The following is a 21808-nucleotide window of genomic DNA, read 5'->3' on the forward strand; positions in this document are numbered from 1 at the left end:
TATCATGGATCATATCTATATCAGTCTATTGATACACATCTATCATTAATTTTCTAGAAACACTTAATAACAAATAAATACTAAGCAATGCATTATTAGTGAAGTATATCTGAAGAGTGGACAGCTGCTGGTGTTTGGTGTTTAATTGTACAGATTGCATATTTAGGGTAAAACACGTGCATGTTCACCTACAATTGAGGTGCAAACTCTTGTTGTGTTTGATTCTATTTTTCTCAGGGTTCTTTCATTCTCTTCCTATTTACTAATCTCTTCCATGCTCAGTATTCGACTCAGTAATTTTTTTGGAGAACTTAAGTCAGTGCTATATTGGAAAGTGCTTCAGTACCTCATGAAGGACACTGCTGAATGAAGGTGGACTCGCAGGGAGTGCAGCACGTTTGCTCCCTTTTGAGGAGTGAGGAAAGGGTACTTTTACCACTTACACAAATCCTGATTTACTATTGCCCTTACCTCCCAAAGGTCAAAACCGTAGACTTAAGGCTACAAGCCATTTCTTTTGAAAACAGCAGAGAAAATCAGTTTTAATTCACCACAATCACTTGGTTGTAACACATACACACATGCACACTCACTCCAAAACAATATCAAAGAATAGTTTTTTGATATATTACCCTGTAGTTTTCAGGCCTGATTGCAAATCTTGGCCTGTGATGGGGACATTGAGTTTAGCTACTTTTAATTTCTAATCGGTTTATTTGAAACAATAAAAACTAATCCCTGCTTCTTTGTGGAGTTTATTTTATTTCTCTTGAGAGCTTCTCGAGAAAAATACCTTAGAGTATGCTCTACTCTTGTTCCTTTAGAAATTTCTAGCAATTCTTCAAGTTTCAGGCAAATGTCTTATTCTTAGATGTCTATTCTGATTCTTGAAAACAATTACTTATTTTGTCAAAATATTTATTATTGGACAATTAATCTTAATTTTTATCTCCTTTGCCATGAAAACATGAACCAGTCTTTAAAGACAAGCAATATTATCAGTGTTCTTTTTTTCCCAGCAAAGTGGGTTGCTTATAGGAAGTGTCCAACACTGTTTGTGTAGAAGGATATCCTGCTGCAATGATTAAATCATACAACATCCTGGAAACATCACAGAGTCAAAGTAGCTAAATTGCAAGGACACTAGATTGAATTTACAGGAATAGTTGACTCTAAGAATACAGTTGGTGATATTGGCATTGCATGCAATTCTCATTGGGATCTCAACAAATCAAGTCTATGGTTTTGCACTGCCTTTAAAATGATTTTTTAGTTTTTATTTATTTATTTTTATTTTTTCTTTATTATTTGAAAGTCAGAGTTAAAGAGAGAGAGAGAGAGAGATAGAGAGAGAGAGAGAGAGAAAGGGAGAGAGAGATGTCTTCCATCTGCTGTTCACTCCCCAAATGGCTATAACAGCCAGGGCTTGGCCAGTTTGAAGCCGGGAATGAGCAACTCCTTCTGGGTCTGCCATGTGGGTGGGTGCAGGGGCCCAAGCACTTGGGCCATGTTACACTCTTCCTCCAGGTGCATTAGCAGGGAGCTGGACTGGAAGTGGAGCAGTTGGGACGAGAACCAGCACCTGTATGTGATGATGGCATCGCAGTGGGTGGCTTTACCAGCTACATCACAACCCCAGCTTCTGTGCTTTTTAAAAAGTATATATTTTAAAGTCAAGTTAAGGAAGGCATTTTTTCAAAGCTGTTAAAATGTTGTGGGATATTTGCATCCAGTGGAGGAGAGTCAGGGTTGGAGTCCTGGTTCTGCTTCTAATTCCAGCTTCCTGCTAATGCACCTGCTGGGAGGCAGCTGCTGGTGGCTCAGGTAGGGTCTCTGTCAACTATGCAGAAGACTCAGCTTCAGTTACCGGCTCAGCCCTGGCGCTTGAGGGCTTTGGAGAGTGAAAGGGGGGATGAGCCCCTCTCTCTTTCTCTCCTCTATAAATAAATGAAACATATAAATTTTAGAAGTCGAATTAGTTGCTAACACTATCTTTGCTATATTTCATATTAAAATAATAAATTTAGATTTTAAAGGATTTGTTTTATTTATTTGAATGACAGAGTTACAGAGAGAGGTAGAGACAGAGAGAGAGAGGTCTTCCATCTGATGGTTCACTCCCCAGATGGCCACAATAGCTGGAGCTGCGCCAATCCGAAGCCAGGAGCCAGCAGCTTCCTCTGGGTCTCCCACATAGGTGCAGGGGCCCAAGAACTTGGGCCATCTTCTACTGCTATCCCAGGCCATAGCAGAGAGCTGGATTGGAAGAGGAGCAGCCAGGACTAGAACTGGCATCCATATGGGATACTGGCACTTCAGGCCAGGGCTTTAACCCGCTATGCCACAGTGCTGGCCCCATAAATTCAGATTTTTAAATTGGAAACTCTTGAGATCTTAAAATTCTGGAATTCCAACATGGTAATCTCTCTCTTTATCCTTCCATTATGATTCACACTATCTGAAAGTATAATCTGTGAAAATTAACAATGTCTGGGCTCTGGTCTTAGAACAACCCAATCTCTCTTGATGAATATTTTTGTTTTATAATTTTGACCTTACAAATATCATAAAGAAGAAGGTTGAATTATTTACACATGGTACTTGAATGCTAAGAGTTAGGGAGTGTAGAATTTTTGTCCCATCAGCAGTATGTCTGGCCAATTTTTGTTACATGCTGTGAACCTCTTATATGTTTCCTGGAAAAAATAAACAATTAAAAATATGATCCAGTTTGATGATTCTCATCCTCTACCCAGGTCTCACTAGCTTTATTCATGTAAATTATGAATGAAAAGTTTTTCATCAGTTCATGTAGGCTTTTGTTATTCTAAATTTATGAACCTTATCTTTGGTCTATTCACACAGAAATGACATGCTCTGTCTTTCATGAATATATCCTGAAACCGGACCCCACATTTTCTTCAAACCCCTCTAAGTCAAAGCTTTCTGATGCTGCACACAGTCATGAGATTCTAAAGGTGAAGCTTTTGAATATGCACACTGCTAGTGACTGAACAGCGTTTTCCCAATGCCTATTGCCATTTTATCTAGGACCAGTCCTGGATACAGATTTCAGGAGAAGTCCAAATTTAATGGCAAATTGTGGTGGTTCCACCCATTTCTAGACAAACTTTGGGTCATACTTATATTCAAAAGCAAGGTGGCATATTATCTTCTGGAATCATCTGCATGTTAAATACCTAGACAATTGAGGCTTTGGCCTTTTTAAGTCTACCAATTCCTACGTTCTCAGACTATCTCAGACTATGTGAGGATAATGTGACAAAGAAAAAGAGATAAGGAGAATAAGAGAGAGAGAAAGAAAATTATGTACTTTTCATTGACCTTTTAAATTTATTTTAATTCCTCTAAGTGAGCAATGCTGGCACCCAAGAAAATGGTCAGAAGAAATTCCACCTTGGTGACTGAATTTATTCTCCTGGGATTGACGGATCGTCCAGAGCTACAGCCCATCCTCTTCGTGCTGTTCCTGGTGATCTACTTGATTACTGTGGGAGGGAACCTTGGGATGATTGTGTTGATCAGGATAGATTCACGGCTCCATACACCCATGTACTTCTTTCTTGCCAGTTTGTCCTGCTTGGATTTGTGCTATTCCACTAATGTAAGTCCCAAAATGCTGGTGAACTTCTTGTCTGAAAAGAAAACCATTTCCTTTGCTGCTTGTTTAGTCCAGTGTTATTTTTTCATTGCCATGGTGATCACTGAATATTATATGCTAGCTGTAATGGCCTATGATAGGTGCATGGCCATCTGTAACCCTTTGCTTTACAGCAGCAAGATGTCCACAGGTGTCTGTATTCGCCTGATTGCTGGTCCTTATGTCTATGGGTTCCTTAGTGGCCTGATGGAAACCATGTGGACATACCAGCTGACCTTCTGTAGCTCCAATGTCATTAACCACTTCTATTGCGCTGACCCCCCCCTCATCCGACTCTCCTGCTCTGACACTTTCATTAAGGAAACATCCATGTTTGTGGTAGCAGGATTTAACCTCTCCAACTCTCTCCTCATAATCCTCATCTCCTACACGTTCATTCTCATTGCCATCCTGAGGATGCGTTCTGCCGAAGGCAGGCACAAAGCGTTCTCCACCTGTGGATCTCACCTGATGGCAGTGACTGTGTTTTATGGGACCCTGTTCTGCATGTATGTTAGACCTCCCACGGACAAGTCAGTGGAACAGTCCAAAATCATTGCTGTCTTCTATACTTTTGTGAGCCCTATGTTGAACCCCATCATCTATAGCCTGAGGAACAACGATGTGAAACAAGCATTTCGGAAGCTAATCAGAAGAAACGTGCTCTCCAAGTAATATCGGGTACTTTTCTTTATGAATCAAAAACCCATCTATTTATGAGAATTTTATCCAACTTCAATAACATTTGCAGTAAAGTTGTTTTAAAATCCGAGATGAGAAACAGTGACTTGATCAGCTCTTGTCCTCACGGTTGATGTACAATGTAATACTTTATCCATTTTAGTATTTTTTTTTTGTTCTGGTACCATTGGTTGGACTCTGTAATTAACACACAATTATTCTTAGGTGTTTAAATTTTAACTGAAAAGTGATCCCTGTTAGGAATTTGGAAAACATTATGCTGAGTGAAATAAGCCAGTCCCAAAGGGACAAATACCACTTGTTCTCCTTGATAGGTGACAACTAACTGAGCACCAAAAAGGAAACCTGTTAAAGTGAAATGAACACTATGAGAAACGGTGACTTGATCAGCCCTCACCCTGACTGTTGATGAGCAACTTAATATGTCATCCCTCTTAGTATTTTTTTTTTTTGTTTGTTCTACTTAATACTTTTGGTTGATACTGTAATCAATACACAATTCTTCTTAAGTGCTGAAACTTAACTGAAAAGTGATCGCTGTTAAATATAAGAGTGGGAATAAGAGAGGGAAAAATGATCTAATGACACAATATAAAAGACACAGGTACAGAAGATTTATAGGTTTGTGGCATTTGGTGCAATGTCTGTGTGATGGATGGGAATGTGTACCTATAGATGTGGGAAGTTATTTTTATATAATTTTATATTTCTAACTTACATATGATGACACTTCAAAAAGAGTGTAGAAAATGTTATAAAAATTATGCATAGATTTCATATTTTAATCAAAATAAACTTCATTTTCCCACAAATTTGTGAAGTATCTTCAAATTATGTTTGCATCATTAAGGATATGTTTTTGTAGTAAGACATCCAGTCTGCATGGAAGGATATGGAATAAAAGTGTAAAATATTTACTTTTTGTTTCCTCCACCCAGCTCTTCCATTCTTGCTTCCCAGAGTTAGCACTACTAAGAATTTCTTGCGAGAAAATTTCTACCTGCCTACAAAAAAGTCATTTTAAGCAATATATACATTATACACAAAATTGTTAAAACATCAGTTGACTGTCATGAGTTGAGTTTTAGTGGTTTGTAATTTGATAGCACTGATTTAGTCCCTATAGCAAGGACTGCTTATGAGACTACTCTAGGAGAGATCGCTTATGGTAACAACGCAATGATTGTGTGAAATACCTCTTTACTTTTCCCCACTTTTAGAATATACCTGCCTCCTGCCACAACAGGATACTGAAACTTCCAAACAATGGTTTTTTAAAGGATGCTAATTCCAGAAACAGGCACAGTGTGGCTGTGTAAAGATTAGAAGTTACTTCAGAAAGTTTGCAGAAAAATAAATTAAAATAAGTTTACTCTGGCACATTTTTTGGAAATCCACACTTATTTTATTACATATATTTCTCATGTACTTTTTGCAGATCCCTTGTATGAATGGATTTCAACTTTTTTTCCTAAATAAACTTATCTTTCCATTCCATTTTCAATGAACTTTTGCAAATATCATTATTTATGGCTAATCTCAAAGAATTGCCACTTCTTCATAGTTTAGCAAAGATATACCATACTTCTGGGTCTGGACTTCTTCCTACCATCCTCATCTCTGCCTTATTAATCTACTGTTCAGGAAGGGAAAGACCTGATGCTTTTATCATAGTTCAAAATTTACCCTTGATTTTCCTATACCAGAATTAGTAATTAGATTTATTATGTTGACTTGTTTGGTAGTATTAATAGAAATAACAGAAATAAAATAACAGAAATAAAAGTCAATTTTAATTTTAAAACATGGAATATTTCTGACTATTGTGAAGATGCCTAGCATTACTAGAATTGATGAATTTTTATTGAGTCTGTGCAAAAATTCACATGCTACTCCTAGTACCAAAGAGCTCTAGAATGGTATAGCTTTGTGGAGGTTCTGAACTGTAAATAGAAAAAATCAACACATTCTGTTAAGTGCTATAATATCAGAATACAGAGGTGCTACGACACACACAGGAAAGCGACAACTAACTGAGCAAAGTGAAGCTAGCCTTGTGACTGTGCAAGACAAGAACCTGTTCATCCCTTGGCCGTCCTCCTCAGTCCTTGCACAGCTCCCAGCACAGCATTGTGTCAGACCAGGCAGAATCTGAGCAAAGCATGTGCTAGAACCAATTTTTGATCAGATACATAGGTCTTACTCTCAATGACACAGGAAAAGGCATAGGACTATAGTTAGTTACCCCTCAAGAGACACATTTTTTCTTATTTTTATTTCAAGCTTTCTACCTTAGAATTGATTTATGTTAAATGCATGCTGTAGGATGATATTTGCAGATTCATTCATCCTGTATTACTCAATACCTTTATTTAAACATTTGTATTACTACATATTGTTATTTTAATCTCTTCATTGGAAAGTCAGATTGCCTACAAATTCTGTTGAAACACACACACACACACAAATAAACAAAGAACGTTTTTTGAATCTTTTTGCATTTAATTATTACTTTGTCATATTCTGCTTATACAATTAGATTTGTTATTATTTAATCATATACACATTTAGTTACACAAAACCAATCCCTTTTTATACCTGATTTTTTAATCTACTGGACCATGTTTCTTTCTTAAGGTTCTAATTTAATAACAAATAATGGTTTGTTAGTGACTACAGCTATGCACGAAAAATATCTTTGAATCAATCAAAAATGACTTGAGGACGTATATTGTTTGTATTGTGTAATAAAAATATTGAATGTACTATCATAAGTCAATGGTACTTTTCAGAAATTAGTGACCATAATGTCACTGACTCCAGCAATATGAAACCCTAAGTTTGAGTTAAGGGAATTATTACCCGTTTGCTTACAGGAGTTGACATGCTTAGAAATACACTGGTGGTCTGTTTAAGATAATAGATTTTATGGTCTACATTACATTGTAGAATGATTCCCTTACTAATAATTTATTTTAAATTTCCTTTTTAACTCTTTCACGAGGAATATCAGGAAAGGTCTCTGATTTCATGTCATTCTTTTAAAAGTTAATTCTATTGGCTTCTTTGCTTATTGAGCAATTTGGGCAGTATAATCAAGGAAGGATTTAAAGGAAAATAAGTAATATTTATCATACCAACTTAAGGAAGAATGATTTTGATACTTTTGTAGAATGTTTGGACCTTAACTCACATTTTTGTCTAAGTTTAGGCACTATTGTATCACTGTATGTATTTCCCTTTAATATATTTATTATACTTTGGACCTGCTTAATGTCTGCATTCTCAGCTTAACTGGAAGTTCCACAAGATCAGAAAAACCATGCTTATTTATTCATTTATTTTTATTTATCTGAAAGGCAGAAAGAGAGAGAGAAATCTTTCATCAGCGAGTTCACTCTGTAAATGGCTGAAACAGCCAGGGCTGGGCCAAGCTAAAGCCAGGACCCAGAGTTCAGTCTGAGGCTGACATGTGGGTGTCAAGACCTAAGTACTTGCGTCATCATGTGTCACCTCCCAAGAAACTGGCTCTGAAGGAGAGTAGCCAGGACGTGAACCTGGCACTCTGAAGTAGGGTGTGAGCACTGCAGGCGGCTTTTCCTGCTGAGCAACAGTTTCTGCCTCCAGAAACAACGATTTCAAAGCAAATTATTTTTTATTGCTTAGGCTGGAATATAGTCTTTTCCCTAAAATGAACCACTGATAGTAAAATGGATATATGTATGGATAGATAGATAACTTAATAATAAAGATTATAATATCACTTTTGTAAGATGATAGGACGTTTATACAAAACATATAAACATAATGATAGGATCTTAAATGTGTATACTTCCTTCATGTATAATAAGTCTGCTTCAATTTCAATAAACAGAAAATTTCACCTTGAAATATTCAGAAACCAGGCCAATCAGCAGGAATTTAGCTTCCTGAGGCTGACCAGTGGTGCTGTACTGTGGCCTGTATTCTTTGTCTTGCTTCTAGTAATATCCATCCCCTTTCCTATGCAGAACTTGGGTTTGCCTCTGCAGATCATCCTTTTATTTTGTCTCCTAACCAATCTGGGAATCGCACAAAATGTGGTTAACTTCTGACTTGAAAAGGCCAATTTATGTGTGCAGTAGAACATTGTAAAATCCTGTTAATTCAATGTTTTGTTCCTGCTGCCATCTGTGGCAATCTAATCTACATGGTCTTCTGCCTTCCATATCTATACAATATTGCATCCAAAATGCTCCACACTTATTAAACTATAGTTGCCTACATTTGTAGTTCTATTTAATATCACAGTTGTTATTCTCCAGAGACAACAAAGTGGAAGATCACCACCTCTGGCCACTTAATCAGGTTTTCCATCCACCTGATTGTACTCCCAGAATGTGCTTATGAGTGAGTGAAGTCACAATGGTACATTTTGCCAATATATTAGGGCTCTTTATATATTTTGTAAGACAGATGAATGTGTCTATTTTTACATCCTATTCTATAAATATGACTAGGAAATTTCATTTTATTAAAATAATCAGTAGCAAAATGAAAATAACATCTTTCCTACATGTTTGTGATTCTCTTTTTGAATCTCTACATAAATGTAATGAGAAATAATATAATCTTTAAAAAATGAAAATAGTGGTTATTTTATGTATGGACTTCAAAGGGTGATGGGCTACCCAGATAAAGCCTTATTTCCGGGTGTATCTAAGAAAGCGCTTCTGCAAATGATTGCGGATGGAATTAGTAGAGTTAGCAAAGAAGATGGTCCTCCCCACTGTGGGCCAGCATCGTCTGACCCATTGAAGGCATGCATAGAGTGTAAAGGCAAAGGAAATGGGGATTTGTTTTTCTCCATGTTCAAGCTGGGACATCCATTTTCATTGTCCTTAGACATCAGTGCTCTTGAGTCTCAGGCATTCAGACTAAGTGTTGGGTGTACAAGTGGAAGGAGAGACAGGACACGGGAAGGCTTCCTCTGAAGAATGCTGCCAGAATGATCAATGCCGCCCCCGTGTGCTTCTTTTATGGACAAGGTTTACATCAACCATTTGTACAGTGCATGTGCATGCTCATACAACTCTCGGATTACTTGTCACATTACTAGATAATCTTCAGGACATGATTTTCAATACATTGGTAGGGCACCTTGTGACTTGGTTTACTAGACAAGTAGGTCTGGGAAAACAGCTTCATGTCCTTGTGGGATCCAGCGTCCCTGTGAGAACTCAATGCTCTCCTTTATAATAGGTTATTTACTATCCTTAATCAGTTCCTGCGGCCACACCCTGTGTCCAGGAGGATGTGTCCTCACTGAGAGTGCTTGGGCAGAAGTGATGTTTCCTACAACTGAGGCTAAATTATACTCTTGATTTCCTGATTTCCAGCAAGCAGGTGAAGGATCCTGGGTACTTCTTGTTTTTCGTAGTTGCATAAGATAATTCACATAAAATATACATCTGTATCTCCTTGACTGTATTTCTCTGGAGAACTTTGACTAATACAGATTTTGTTGTTGAGAATAGTTGCAGAGGAACATAGTTTTAACTGTATTTTTTTCTGAATTGGTTCTGACATTTCTAGAATTGGCTGTCTAAAGTGATTATATTGAGTGATAATGACTCTGTTTCCAGTAGCGAATAAACATTGGTAGTCCTTGGCATGTACTGTTGTAGAGATGCACAAACCATCTGTATTGGATTCTCCTCATCAGCCACTTATAACACACCATGATCTAAGTGTCTGCATATGATTCTATAGAATGGTTTTAGAAAACTAGGAAATATAATGATGTTGATGGGTTGTTCCTAATGCCACCAGACAAAGTGGTGAAAAAAAAAGGATGAATTTAGGGATTTTGTTCCCAGCTCAAGCCTTGGAGCTTCTAGGTGTGCCCTTAAGGAGACCCTTATCTTCTGAACCAATAATTACAGAATGACAAGATGGGTTCTTACGTATTAAGATGTGGATGTGCAGGAAGACCCTGAGGAATCTGAGAACACCATACCCTTGAATACTGATTAGCTTTCTGCTTTTAATTATTTGAAAGGCATAGAGAGAAAGAGAAAATAGAGATCTAGTTTCCATCTGCTTGTTCTCCCAAAATGCCCACAGTAACTGAGGCTGGGCGAGGCCAAAGTCAGGAAAACAAAACTCAATACTTGTCTCCCACGTCAGTGGCAGGGACCCAATTATTATAGCCATCATCTGATGCCTCCAAGGGTGTGCATTAATAAGAAGCTGGAATTGGGAGTGGAGCCAGGACTCAACCCTGGTTCTTCCATATGGAACTTTGGTGTTTCTAGAATAAACTACTGTGCCAAAAACTTGCTCCTGATGATTTTTTTTCCAATGAAAGAGGAGTCCCATTCTTCAGCAGAATTGGCTTCCCTAGTGTAAGCCGAAGCCTCCTTCTCAACCCCAGATGTAGTCGTCATTTCAATCTCAGAACAATCACATTCAAACTATGATTACCTCTTTATCTTTAATTTATAATACATAATACATTAAAAGCCTAAGGGATTTTTATCTGGCCTCATCTGGAAGGAAAAATCATTATCAGAAAAAGAATTTCAGGTTCAAGCTTTTGCACTTCTACTGAGTTAATTCAGATAAGGGGCAAGTATTCACTTTTTGTTGACAATGAGTGGTGCCTTCTGAGAACTGAAAAACGATGTGAAGTTGAAAAGCAAAATGTAAAACAGAGATGGAATAAAGATGGTTAAGAAATGTCAGGAACCAAAACATTAATAAAAAGAGAAAAACAATAGAGAAATTAGAAACTAAAAATACCTGAAGCTGAGCTGTGATTGGGATCCAGTGACCAGTCTGAGCACTCTTATTATTAATTATACCTTGTTTTAATGAAATAATTATTTCTATTGTATCTTGAGACAAAACAGTCAGAGAAGATAAACAAAATGACCTTCAAAGAATATATGCAATTTTGTCGTGCAAAAATTCTGCATCTTCATTTCCCTTTGTGGTGGTTTTGGAATTGATTTGCTAGTATTTTGTTGAGAAAAATCCAATTCACAATAGCCACAAAAATCAAATATTTAAGAATAAATTTAACCAAAGAAGTGAAATATCTCTATAATGAAAATGATCAAACATTGATGAAGGAAATCATCAAGGATACATAAATGGAAAGATATCCCTTGCTCTTGGATCAGAAGAATCAAAATCATTAAAATGTCTATCCTACCTAAAGTAATTTACAGATTTAACACAATTCCTATCAAAATACCAAAGGCATTCTTTACAGAGTTAGAAAAAATTCTAAAATTATTCGGAATAACAAAGATCCTAAATAGCCAAGTGACCCTGAGCAAGAAAAGCAAGCTGGAGGCATCACAATACCTGATTTCAAAGCACACAGCAAAACTATAGTAAAGAAAACAGCTTTGCACTGGGATAAAACCCAATACACAGATCAATAGAATATAATAGAGAGCCCCAAAATTAAACCACACACATGCAACCAACTTATTTTTGACAAAAGTGCTCATATCTCAGATCATACTGTGAAATAAGGGTAATCTCTTCACCATATGGTGCTGGCAAAACTGGATAAGTATATGTAGAAGAATGAAATTAGATCCATAGCTATCACCATATACAAACACCAATTCAAGATGCATAAAATATTAAATTTAAGTCCTGAGCCTATTTAGTTGCTGGAAGAAAATATAGGAGAAACATTCTGATATATGGGTAAGGGAAAGATTTATTGGACAAGATCCCCAAAGCACAGGTAAAAAGAGCAAAATTAAGCAAGTAGGACTATATCAAACTCAGTAGTTTTTGCACAGTAAAGGGAATAATAAAAATCGAGTGAAGAGACATCCAAAAGAATGAGAAAAAATATTTGCAAACCATCTATCTGACAAAGGGTTAATATCCTGAATATCTCAACAACTTAAAAAACTCAACAACTAAAACAACCAATCCAGTTGAGAAATGGGCAAAGGACTTCAACAGTTTTTTGAGGAAATGAAAATGGTCCACAGATATATGAAAATATGCTCAACATAGTTAGCCATCAGGGAGATGCAAATCAAAACAACAATAAGATATCACTTCATCCCTGTCAGAATTGCTAAAATCCAAAACACAGACAGTAACAATTGCTGACTGAATATGGATGAAAGGGAACACTTACAGTGTTGGTGAGAATGGTGTGGCCATTATGGAAAACTGTGGAGACTTCTTAAAAAATTAGAAATAGACTTGCCACATGGTCCTGCCATCCTACTACTAGGAATATACCCCAAAGACTTGAGCATAATTTATCAAAGAGATAATTGCACCACCATATTTAGAGCAGCACTGTTAACAGTATCCCAAATCTGGAGCCAACAAAAGTGTCCATCATCAGATGAACAGATCATGAAAATGTGGTGTGTGTGTGTACATATATATATATACACACACAATCAAATATTATTCAGCTATAAAAGGAATGAAATTCTACCATCTGCAGCAAAATGGAGGTAACTGGATGACCTCATGCTGATTCAGATAAGATGGACCCAGAAAGACCAATACCTTATGTTCTCCCTTATATGTGGGAGCTAAAATTAAAAAGAAAAAGAAAGCAAAAAAGAAAGAAAAACAGAAATGTCTGTGTGTATCAATGTTGCTGCAAATGTGGTTTTGCAAAACATTGTTTTATAACTTTGTCAAACCAATTGTCAAGATTGTTATACTACTACAGTTTTAATGATCTGTGATTATTTTAAAATTTGCTGCATAAGGATAAATGGTCATTTTCCTATTCAATTATTGTTTATAGTCATTTGGCTTTTTACTTGTTAAGCTTCCTATTTGATGAAGTATTAATCCTTTTTATTATAATGTAATTTTAAAATATGTTTTCTCAAAAACTAAAACAAAGGAGGAGGGGAATAAAAGAGTGAGGGAAGGAGAGAGCAATGAAGGGAATATCATTATGACCTTAAAATTGTATCTACAAGTCACACTGAACCTATTAAAAAGTAATTAAAATTAAATTTAAAAAATTAAAAGTTACATGCCAAATAATGTTACAAGTTTTACTTGAAATACTTTTCAATTAACTCCTCATAGAAAACATTTTGCTATTTCCTTCAGGAATTAACCTACTTTAATTCATAGGCTAGTATTTTTATTATTGATTTTATAAATACAAAATAGTTTATTAACTTTTTTATTAAAGGTGAGTTGTTAGCATTCTTCTACCTCTTCATTTGTCCCAGTCTGACAAACCTACTTCCTCTCTTCATGTTCAAAATAAAATTACATTTGAATTTCTGGTTAAATCAATACTAATTCTTAAAATTTCTCTGACTGTGATGTTAATAATACCTGAATAATAATATTTATATTTTAGCATCAGTAATAGTATTTTTCTAAGATTTATTAATTAATTTTGAAAATCAGAGTTACAGAGAGAGAGGGAGAGACAGAGATAGTACTATTTTCCACCTGTTGGTTCACTTACCATATGGTTGCTATGCCCAGCACATATCCAGGCTGAATCTAGGAATCATAAGCCTCATCTGGGTCTTCCACATCGGTGGAAGGAACCCAATCACCTGGATCATCTTCCACTGCATTTCCCAGATCATTAGCCGGGAGGTGGGTAGAAATAAAATTTACTCAATCATCATTTGAGCTAAGTATGCTATGAGTTCCATTTTGGAGTCAATTTTAAGAAAGATTTCTGAACATAGGAAGCATTTTATAAGTAATAAATTAAATATATTATTTAGCTTTGATGAATAAATGCGAATATACAATTTTTGTCTTTCTATGTTTGGATTTTGTCATTTAACATGATATCCTCTGGTTCCACTCACATTGTCACAAATCACAATTTCATCCTCTTTTTTGCTTGAATGAAATTCTACCCATACAAAGGATAGGAAATTATGGTATATAACAGGTATGAAAATAAAGTTAGGGAGTAATAAGAAGTCATAGTGTTCTTTAGCACTGGTGGAAAACTATAGTTTATAATAGTATATTATTTAAATAGCTAGAAGAGAAATGTGGAAATACTCAACACAGAAATGATATTTGGGGAAAGGAAAATGTTAATTATCTTGTTTTGATCATTACACACTATACACATGTCTTGAATTGTCATAGATATGTACTATTATGTGTTTGATCATTACACATTGTACACATGTCTTGAATTATCCATAGATAGGTACTATTATTTGTTGATTTTTAAAAATCAGCAAAATATGTTACTTAGCTATTGGAATATGAACTTTTTTTAAATTTTTATTTGACAGGTAAAGTTATAGACAGTGGGAGAGAGACAGAGAGAAAGGATTTCCTTCCGTTGGTTCACTCCCCTAATGGCCGCCACAGCTGGTGCTGCGGCAAGCCAAAGCCAGGAACCAGGTTCTTCCTCCGGGTCTCCCATGTGGGTGCAGGGCCCAAGCACTTGGGCCATCCTCTGCTGCCCTCCTGGGCCACAGCAGAGAGCTGGACTGGAAGAGGAGCAACCAGGACAGAATCCGGTGCCCCATCTGGGACTAGAACCCAGGGTGCCAGCGCCGTAGGCGGAGGATTAGCCAAGTGAGCCACGACGCCGGCTAATGTTATTATTGATCATTGTCTCCATTAGCTGCTGTTATTATTGGTAGTTGTTAGTCTCATAGATACCATGAATAGATATTCATGGCACTCCAAGGTTTTTTTTTTTTCTTTGAGAAATTGGTCATTTATAAATAATATTGCTTACATTGGCAAGTATTTCATTATCATGAATGCTTCTTTAGAAAAGGGATATTTTAATTTTTATTTTAGATTAAGCAGTCTTGAACTTTGCACTTAGTACATATTGCTACATGAATCTGTTACAGGACAAACAATGTAGGAAACATGATAGCGATTTTGAAATGATGAGGATAAATACATAAATTCTCTTCATGACAATTAGGTGTTCTCAGACCTAAAAATCTAATGCTAGATTTAGACATCTGTATTTCTAAATGATTACCTTAGGAGAAACAGCACACACTTAGTTTGCACTCCAATGAAGTGTAAAATATGGCTGGTTTTTGCCATATGTCAGGCACAGGTCATTCACGACATATATTGTGACTGATACAATACTGATTTGATGGGAAACCAAGACCATTTATACTCCAAATAAATGAAACACAGCTGCCAATACATAAAGGAAACATTTTAAATAGGAAGAAGGTAAAAATCTTAATTATTTCTCACTGTTTTTAAAATAATTCTAATTATTCTGAGAGCCATTTTTCTCTTAAGACTAATTTTCTAATATAGATGATGCAATACATAGCATTTTAATTACTTCCTTTGGTTTCTATCTGTACTCTCCAGGGAGAAAGCGTCCCGGTGGGAAAATCCTACCCTTATGTATCCTTCTGAATTACCCATCTATGATGGAGATGAGATGTTTCCAATAACATTTTTTTCTTCACAGACAGGTGAGTTCATGCATAGGAAGAGTCAACGCGTTTTTACAGAATCATACTGAAATGTCAGCCTTCTAGGTTTTCTTTGTAATTATGAAAAGGAAGAAAATGTTTTATGGAAAATGTTCTGTAGGAACTTTGCTGCTGCTGTGGAAGACTTTCTGTGTGTTGCTTTTGGCCTGACAATGCAGTCCAAGAATATAATTCAACAGATAGAAATGTACAATATCCACCTACACAAATAGTGGCATTCCTTTCTATAAAGTGTCACTAAATAGCAACTGAAAATTATGCTTCTATTTTCTGTATAAAATACCTTTTCTTGTTAGTTTAACTGTCATTCAATTTCTCTATCACTGTGTCTCTTTATCGTTCTCATAAACATGGACAGAGTCATTGAACATAACTTCTGTATTGTAGTATTATCTGTAAGATACCAACGATATGTTTTCAAATCAGTATTGACAGAGAAGCCTTCCTGTGCATGAAGCGTTAGTAAGTGTCCCTACACTGCTTAGAAACCACCAGATCCTTACTTCATTTCTCTTTGAGTAAAGCACAGTATGTATGTGTATACACACTTAAACACATACAGGTATGTAATCCATCTTTTACAATAGGCTTAAAGTAAATTTATACTACCTCAAAAAGTTTCTGTTCATATAGTAGACTTTAGATAATTTTCTATGTGTGATTGTTGTACAAATATGCTTAATAATATTTTTCATTTAAATCTCAGTCACCTTTTATTCAACTTTTTCATAACTATTTGAGGTAGGTACAAACTGTTTCTTTTTTACATTACAGAAAAACAATGTATGAGATGTTTCTGTACAATTACATAGATATTATATAGATATGCGTGTATAAATGTGTGCATGTGAATGTGTGTTCAATAGCTACTTTGAAGAGTGTAGGAGATAATTGCATATTTGATATTCTTTTTTAAAAAAGATTTATTTATTTATTTGAAAGACAGTTACACAGAGAGAGAAAGAGAGGCTGAGAGAGAGAAAGAGATGTCTTCCATCCACTTGTTTACTCCTCAGCTGGCTGAAATGACCATAGCTGCGCCAATCCAAAGAAAGAAGTCAGGAGCTTCTTCCGGGTCTTTCTATGTGGGTACAGGGGCCCAAGGACTTGGGTCATCTTCTACTGCTTTCCCAGGCCATAGCAGAGAGCTGGATAGGAAGTGGAGCATCCGGGACTCCAACAGGTGTCCATATGGGAGCACTGGAGGCGGCAGCTTTACCCACTATGCCATAGCACAGCCCTGATATTTTTTCAATAGAAATGATAAATGTTATTATTTTTATCTTACTGAACAGTTGACATCCTAAAAGAACGTACTCAACAAATAAGCTAGAGTATATTAAAGAAGAGAAGTCAGAGGGTTTTCCTAGGTATTTTTACTCAGCTATATTTCTATTTTATAAAATCTTACTGAAATTTGAGATTTAGATTAACCTGTTCCTTCCTTTTTTCTAGGTATTATGATTTTAGTTATCTAAGATAAACACAATCCTTTTTTAAAAATTTTATTTATTTATTTGCAAGGCAGAGTTACACAGAGAGAGGGATAGACAAAGAAAGAGAGAGAGAGAACTTCCATCTCTGGTTCATTCCCCAAATGGCTGCAATGGCCAGGGTTGGGTCTCACATGTGGTTTCAGGGGCCCAAGAAAATGGGCCATCTTCTACTGCTTTCCCAGGCCATAGCAGAGAGCTGGATCAGAAGTGGAGTAGCTGGGACTCAAATTGCCACCTCTATGGGATGCTGGCATTGCAGGAGGTGGCTTAACCTGCTATGCCACAATGCCAGCACCAAAACACAATATTAGTATGAGCCATTTTTGTGTAACAGTCTCTACTATTAAAAGTTGAGAAACTTCTTCATACAAATGTATGACTTTCTTAGCCAGTAGTGGGCATCCTCTAGCAGGATGTTAGAAAATGGGTTTCTGTACAGAAATTCTAGAATTAACAAAGATTTCTTGTAGTTTCTCTTTCGTCACCCTAAGATAAACTGAAAGCTATTAAGAAAATAGCAACTGTTAAATATTTTTCCCAACTATAAAAAAGACAACACAATTTAAATTGAATTCCTTTAACAGATCTGCATGCCAAATTTAACAGTTCTGGAAATCACTTGGCCAAACCCATTGATTAATTTTAATAAGAAAATTGAGACTACATTAAAGTAATTCTGATAATGGAAACAGGACTAGGACACCTAACATGGAATTCTCATCAGTATAGCCTCCTGTAATCATCTATGTCTGTCACCTTAGTTAATTCTCAGTACATTCCCAAAGGAATACTTTCTCATTATCCTGAATTCCACATGAAGAAACTGTTACAAGGATCCACAAATCTAGTAACGAACAGAGCTTGGAGTTGAACCTAAAGTTATAACTATTTTACTATCAACAAAGCATTTCAAACTTACTACCATATAATACTAAACACAACAAATTAGACACTGGATCCATTCATCTCCATTCTCTCTCAGCTTTTCCTGGAACAATTGAATGGAGCTAATGAGTAAAGATAATGAGATTTTTATATCTTGTACTTTGCTGGAAAATACAGGATAGTTTTATGAAGAATAATTGGTTTTGCAATTTCTTGGCCCATGAATAACTGAATGTGAGTAGGATGTGAAAAGCAGTACTTATGTACTACTTATACATTGGCTTAAAATATTTAGAGATTTAGGATGTTCTAGAATATGTACAAAATCTAGATAGCTAGTTCTTTGACAAAGCAGAAAACCAAAAACAGCTTATTTCCCAAACACTCAATATATTTCCTAAACTTTCTGGTACATTTTAACTGGTTTGATTTAATTTATTTAATTGATTTGAAATAATGGAAGAATAACATAGACTTTCAATAAATATTTTATTTTTCCTAATATTACTTAATTTAATAGAGAGGAAGGAAGTTAGAAACTGCCATACAATTTGTTAACATTTCAAAGTCAAAAGGTTTAAAATTCTGAAGAGAATGTGAAACAGGTGTTTGTATCATATTTGTTTGCAATGCAGACATGGTCAATATGGATTTTATTCTTTTTCAAGTTAATTTTTTTAAAAAATAAAAATTGCTACATCAGCATGATGTTGTGAGAGACTTTTTATTTATTTTTCTGGTTTATGATGTTAACTATAAAATTATCTTAAAGCATTTGTTGTCATTTTTGTAATAATCATCTCAAATTTGCAAACTGCCTAAAAGTAAATACCTGTTTACTTTGTGATAATGTGGTTTAGTATTTCTTTGTTGTGGCTTTGAATTAAATTCTAATACATGAAAGACCATCTAAATTTTATAAATCTAGTGAGCACATAATAAGTATATATCATTTAAAAGTTGGAGTCAGATAAGAATAAGAATAAAAATTTCTTTGTCAAGTTTTTTTTCTGTACATGTAAAAGTAGACACAATAGGTTACATGACTATGCTTCCATAATTTCATATTATTTCACCAATTTTAAAAACTTTGATGTGCAGATGTGTGAGTAAGATAAATACTACTGAGAGAAGATAAATAAAAAATAATGGAAGGAGATAGAAAATTAGCAGAAGCAGTGAAACGAAAGTGGCATGAAGAGAATATTAGTGAATGGCTATAAATTGTCTCTGTACTTACTCATTTTAATTTATTTTATTAGGTAAAATGGAGCCCTCTTTGGGTCAGATTTAAGAAAATGCTCAATTTTACTGATGTGACAGAATTTATCCTTTTGGGATTAACTAGTCGTCCTGAATTACAACTCCTTTTCTTCGTGGTTTTCTTACTGGTCTACATCATCACCTTGCTTGGGAACATTGGCATCATCATATTAATCAGGATCAGTCCCCAGCTCAGCAGTCCCATGTACTTTTTTCTCAGTCACTTGTCTTTTGCAGATGTGTGGTTCTCCTCCAATGTCACCCCTAAAATGTTGGAGAATTTAGTATCTGAAGACAAAACCATTACCTATTCTGGATGCATCGTTCAGTGCTTTTTCTTCATTGCCTTTGTCCATGTGGAAGTCTTCATTCTTGCTGTGATGGCCTTTGATAGATACATGGCAATTGGCAATCCTTTACTTTATGGCAGCAGAATGTCAAGGACTGTCTGTATTCGACTGATCTCCTTTCCATACATATACGGCTTCTTCATTAGTTTGATCTCAACGCTGTGGACCCATGGTTTATATTTCTGTGGGAACATTGAAATCAACCACTTCTACTGTGCAGATCCAGCGCTCATCAAAATGGCCTGTGCTGGGACATTCATTAAAGAATACACCATGCGCACTTTGGCAGGTCTCAATTTCTCTTATTCCTTACTGGTCATTATCGTCTCCTACATATTTATCCTTATTGCCATTCTAAAAATGCGTTCGGCAGAAGGAAGAAAGAAAGCCTTCTCCACATGTGGATCCCACTTGACAGCTGTGACTATATTTTATGGAACACTCTTCTTCATGTATCTTCGAAGCCCAACTGAGGAGGCTGTGGAGCAAGGGAAAATGGTGGCTGTGTTTTACACCACAGTGATTCCTATGTTGAATCCTATGATCTACAGTCTAAGAAACAAGGATGTTAAAGAGGCCATGAACAAAGTGATAAATAGAGCATTTTTAACTAAATAAACATTTACTCTGGGCTAAGAGAGCCACAATGTGCATTAGAAGGGGAGGGAATTATTTCTTTCGTATAATTTTGAGAAAATTTGCTATTTACATTTATAGTGAATGGGCAAAAGTGGTATATTATTGAAAAGGAAACAATGGGGTAGAAGAAAGGAATTTTTCAGTCAGGAAGTCTGTAATGATGGAAAGTGGTTGAATATCAATTCTAAGATGTTCCCTTCAACCCAGTATCAAATTCAGTAGGTTAATCTATAATTTGGCATGATTTTTCATGACTTTGATATTTCACAAATCCATCCTCTCAATTCTGTCTGTCAAAGGACTATAGTGCTACTTAGGGTCTCATTTTGCACCTAGAGTCATTTTCAGATTAAATGTTGTTTCAAAATGCTGAAATTGATTATGAATTTACCATTAACTATTACTATATGTGTACACAATACTCATGACAAGAGAATATTTTAAGACATTTTAAGTGACATTACCTGTTTATTTGCTTTTTATTTGCAAACATGTATGATTTTATAAAATAAATTTATTTATAAAAGATTTACTTCATGGCTGGCGCCTTGGCTCAATAGGCTAATCCTCCGCCTTGTGGTGCTGGCACACCGGGTTCTAGTCCTGGTCGGGGGGCTGGATTCTGTCCCGGTTGCCCCTCTTCCAGGCCAGCTCTCTGCTATGGCCAGGGAGTGCAGTGGAGGATGGCCTAAGTACTTGGGCCCTGTACCTGCATGGGAGACCAGGAGAAGCACCTGGCTCCTGCCATCGGATCAGCGCGATGCGCCAGCCGCAGCGCGCCGGCCGCGGTGGCCATTGGAGGGTGAACCAACGGCAAAGGAAGACCTTTCTCTCTGTTTCACTCTCTCTCTCTCACTGTCCACTCTGCCTGTCATAAAAAAAAAAAAAATTACTTCATATGCCACAGTATCCATTTAAGACTTGGATGTGTTTGTGTGTGTGTGTGTGTGTGTGTGTGTGTAATACATTTGTATGGACTAACAGGAGGTTATGACCTAATTGGTATTTGGGAATTTTGGAATTCTGAATGCACTTTTCCAAAGCTATTTTGGCAAATTACAATGGTTCCTTCTTTTATGAAGGGGATACAGTGGGAGACATTGTGCAGATGCCTGAAACAGTGGGTATCACCAAATCCTATAGGCATTTGGAATTATAAACTTAAATGTTGTAGAAGGGAGAATAAAGCAGTACTCCAGGATATCATATACTCATTTATACCTCTGGTTACACCTCTCTATCTCTCTCTCTCTTTCTGTCATTCTCTCTCTACCTGACCCTTCTTTTCTAACTCAGATGACCAGGGACAGAGGACTGCCTTACTGACTCATCAAACATTTT

General features: G+C 36.1%; 2 protein-coding genes across 2 annotated transcripts; both read left to right on the forward strand.

The window, feature by feature from the left end:
- Window positions 1-3379: 3379 nt before the first annotated feature.
- Window positions 3380-4336, forward strand: LOC100344293 (olfactory receptor 5M5). The gene has a single exon (XM_002709140.3). The coding sequence runs from the start codon at window positions 3380-3382 to the stop codon at window positions 4334-4336; it is 957 nt and encodes a 318-aa protein (XP_002709186.2).
- A 9630-nt stretch (window positions 4337-13966) lies between these two features.
- On the forward strand, window positions 13967-20446 carry LOC100344041 (olfactory receptor 5M3-like). Its single transcript, XM_002709139.4, has 2 exons — window positions 13967-13975; window positions 19511-20446. Exon 2 carries the CDS (start codon window positions 19514-19516, stop codon window positions 20444-20446), a length of 933 nt encoding a protein of 310 aa, XP_002709185.3. The 5' UTR covers window positions 13967-13975; window positions 19511-19513.
- The last annotated feature ends 1362 nt before the right edge of the window (window positions 20447-21808 follow it).

This window comes from Oryctolagus cuniculus, chromosome 1 (genome assembly GCF_051225735.1).
Source record: "Oryctolagus cuniculus isolate XC-2025 breed Fujian yellow rabbit chromosome 1, ASM5122573v1, whole genome shotgun sequence".
Lineage (NCBI taxonomy): Eukaryota > Metazoa > Chordata > Mammalia > Lagomorpha > Leporidae > Oryctolagus > Oryctolagus cuniculus.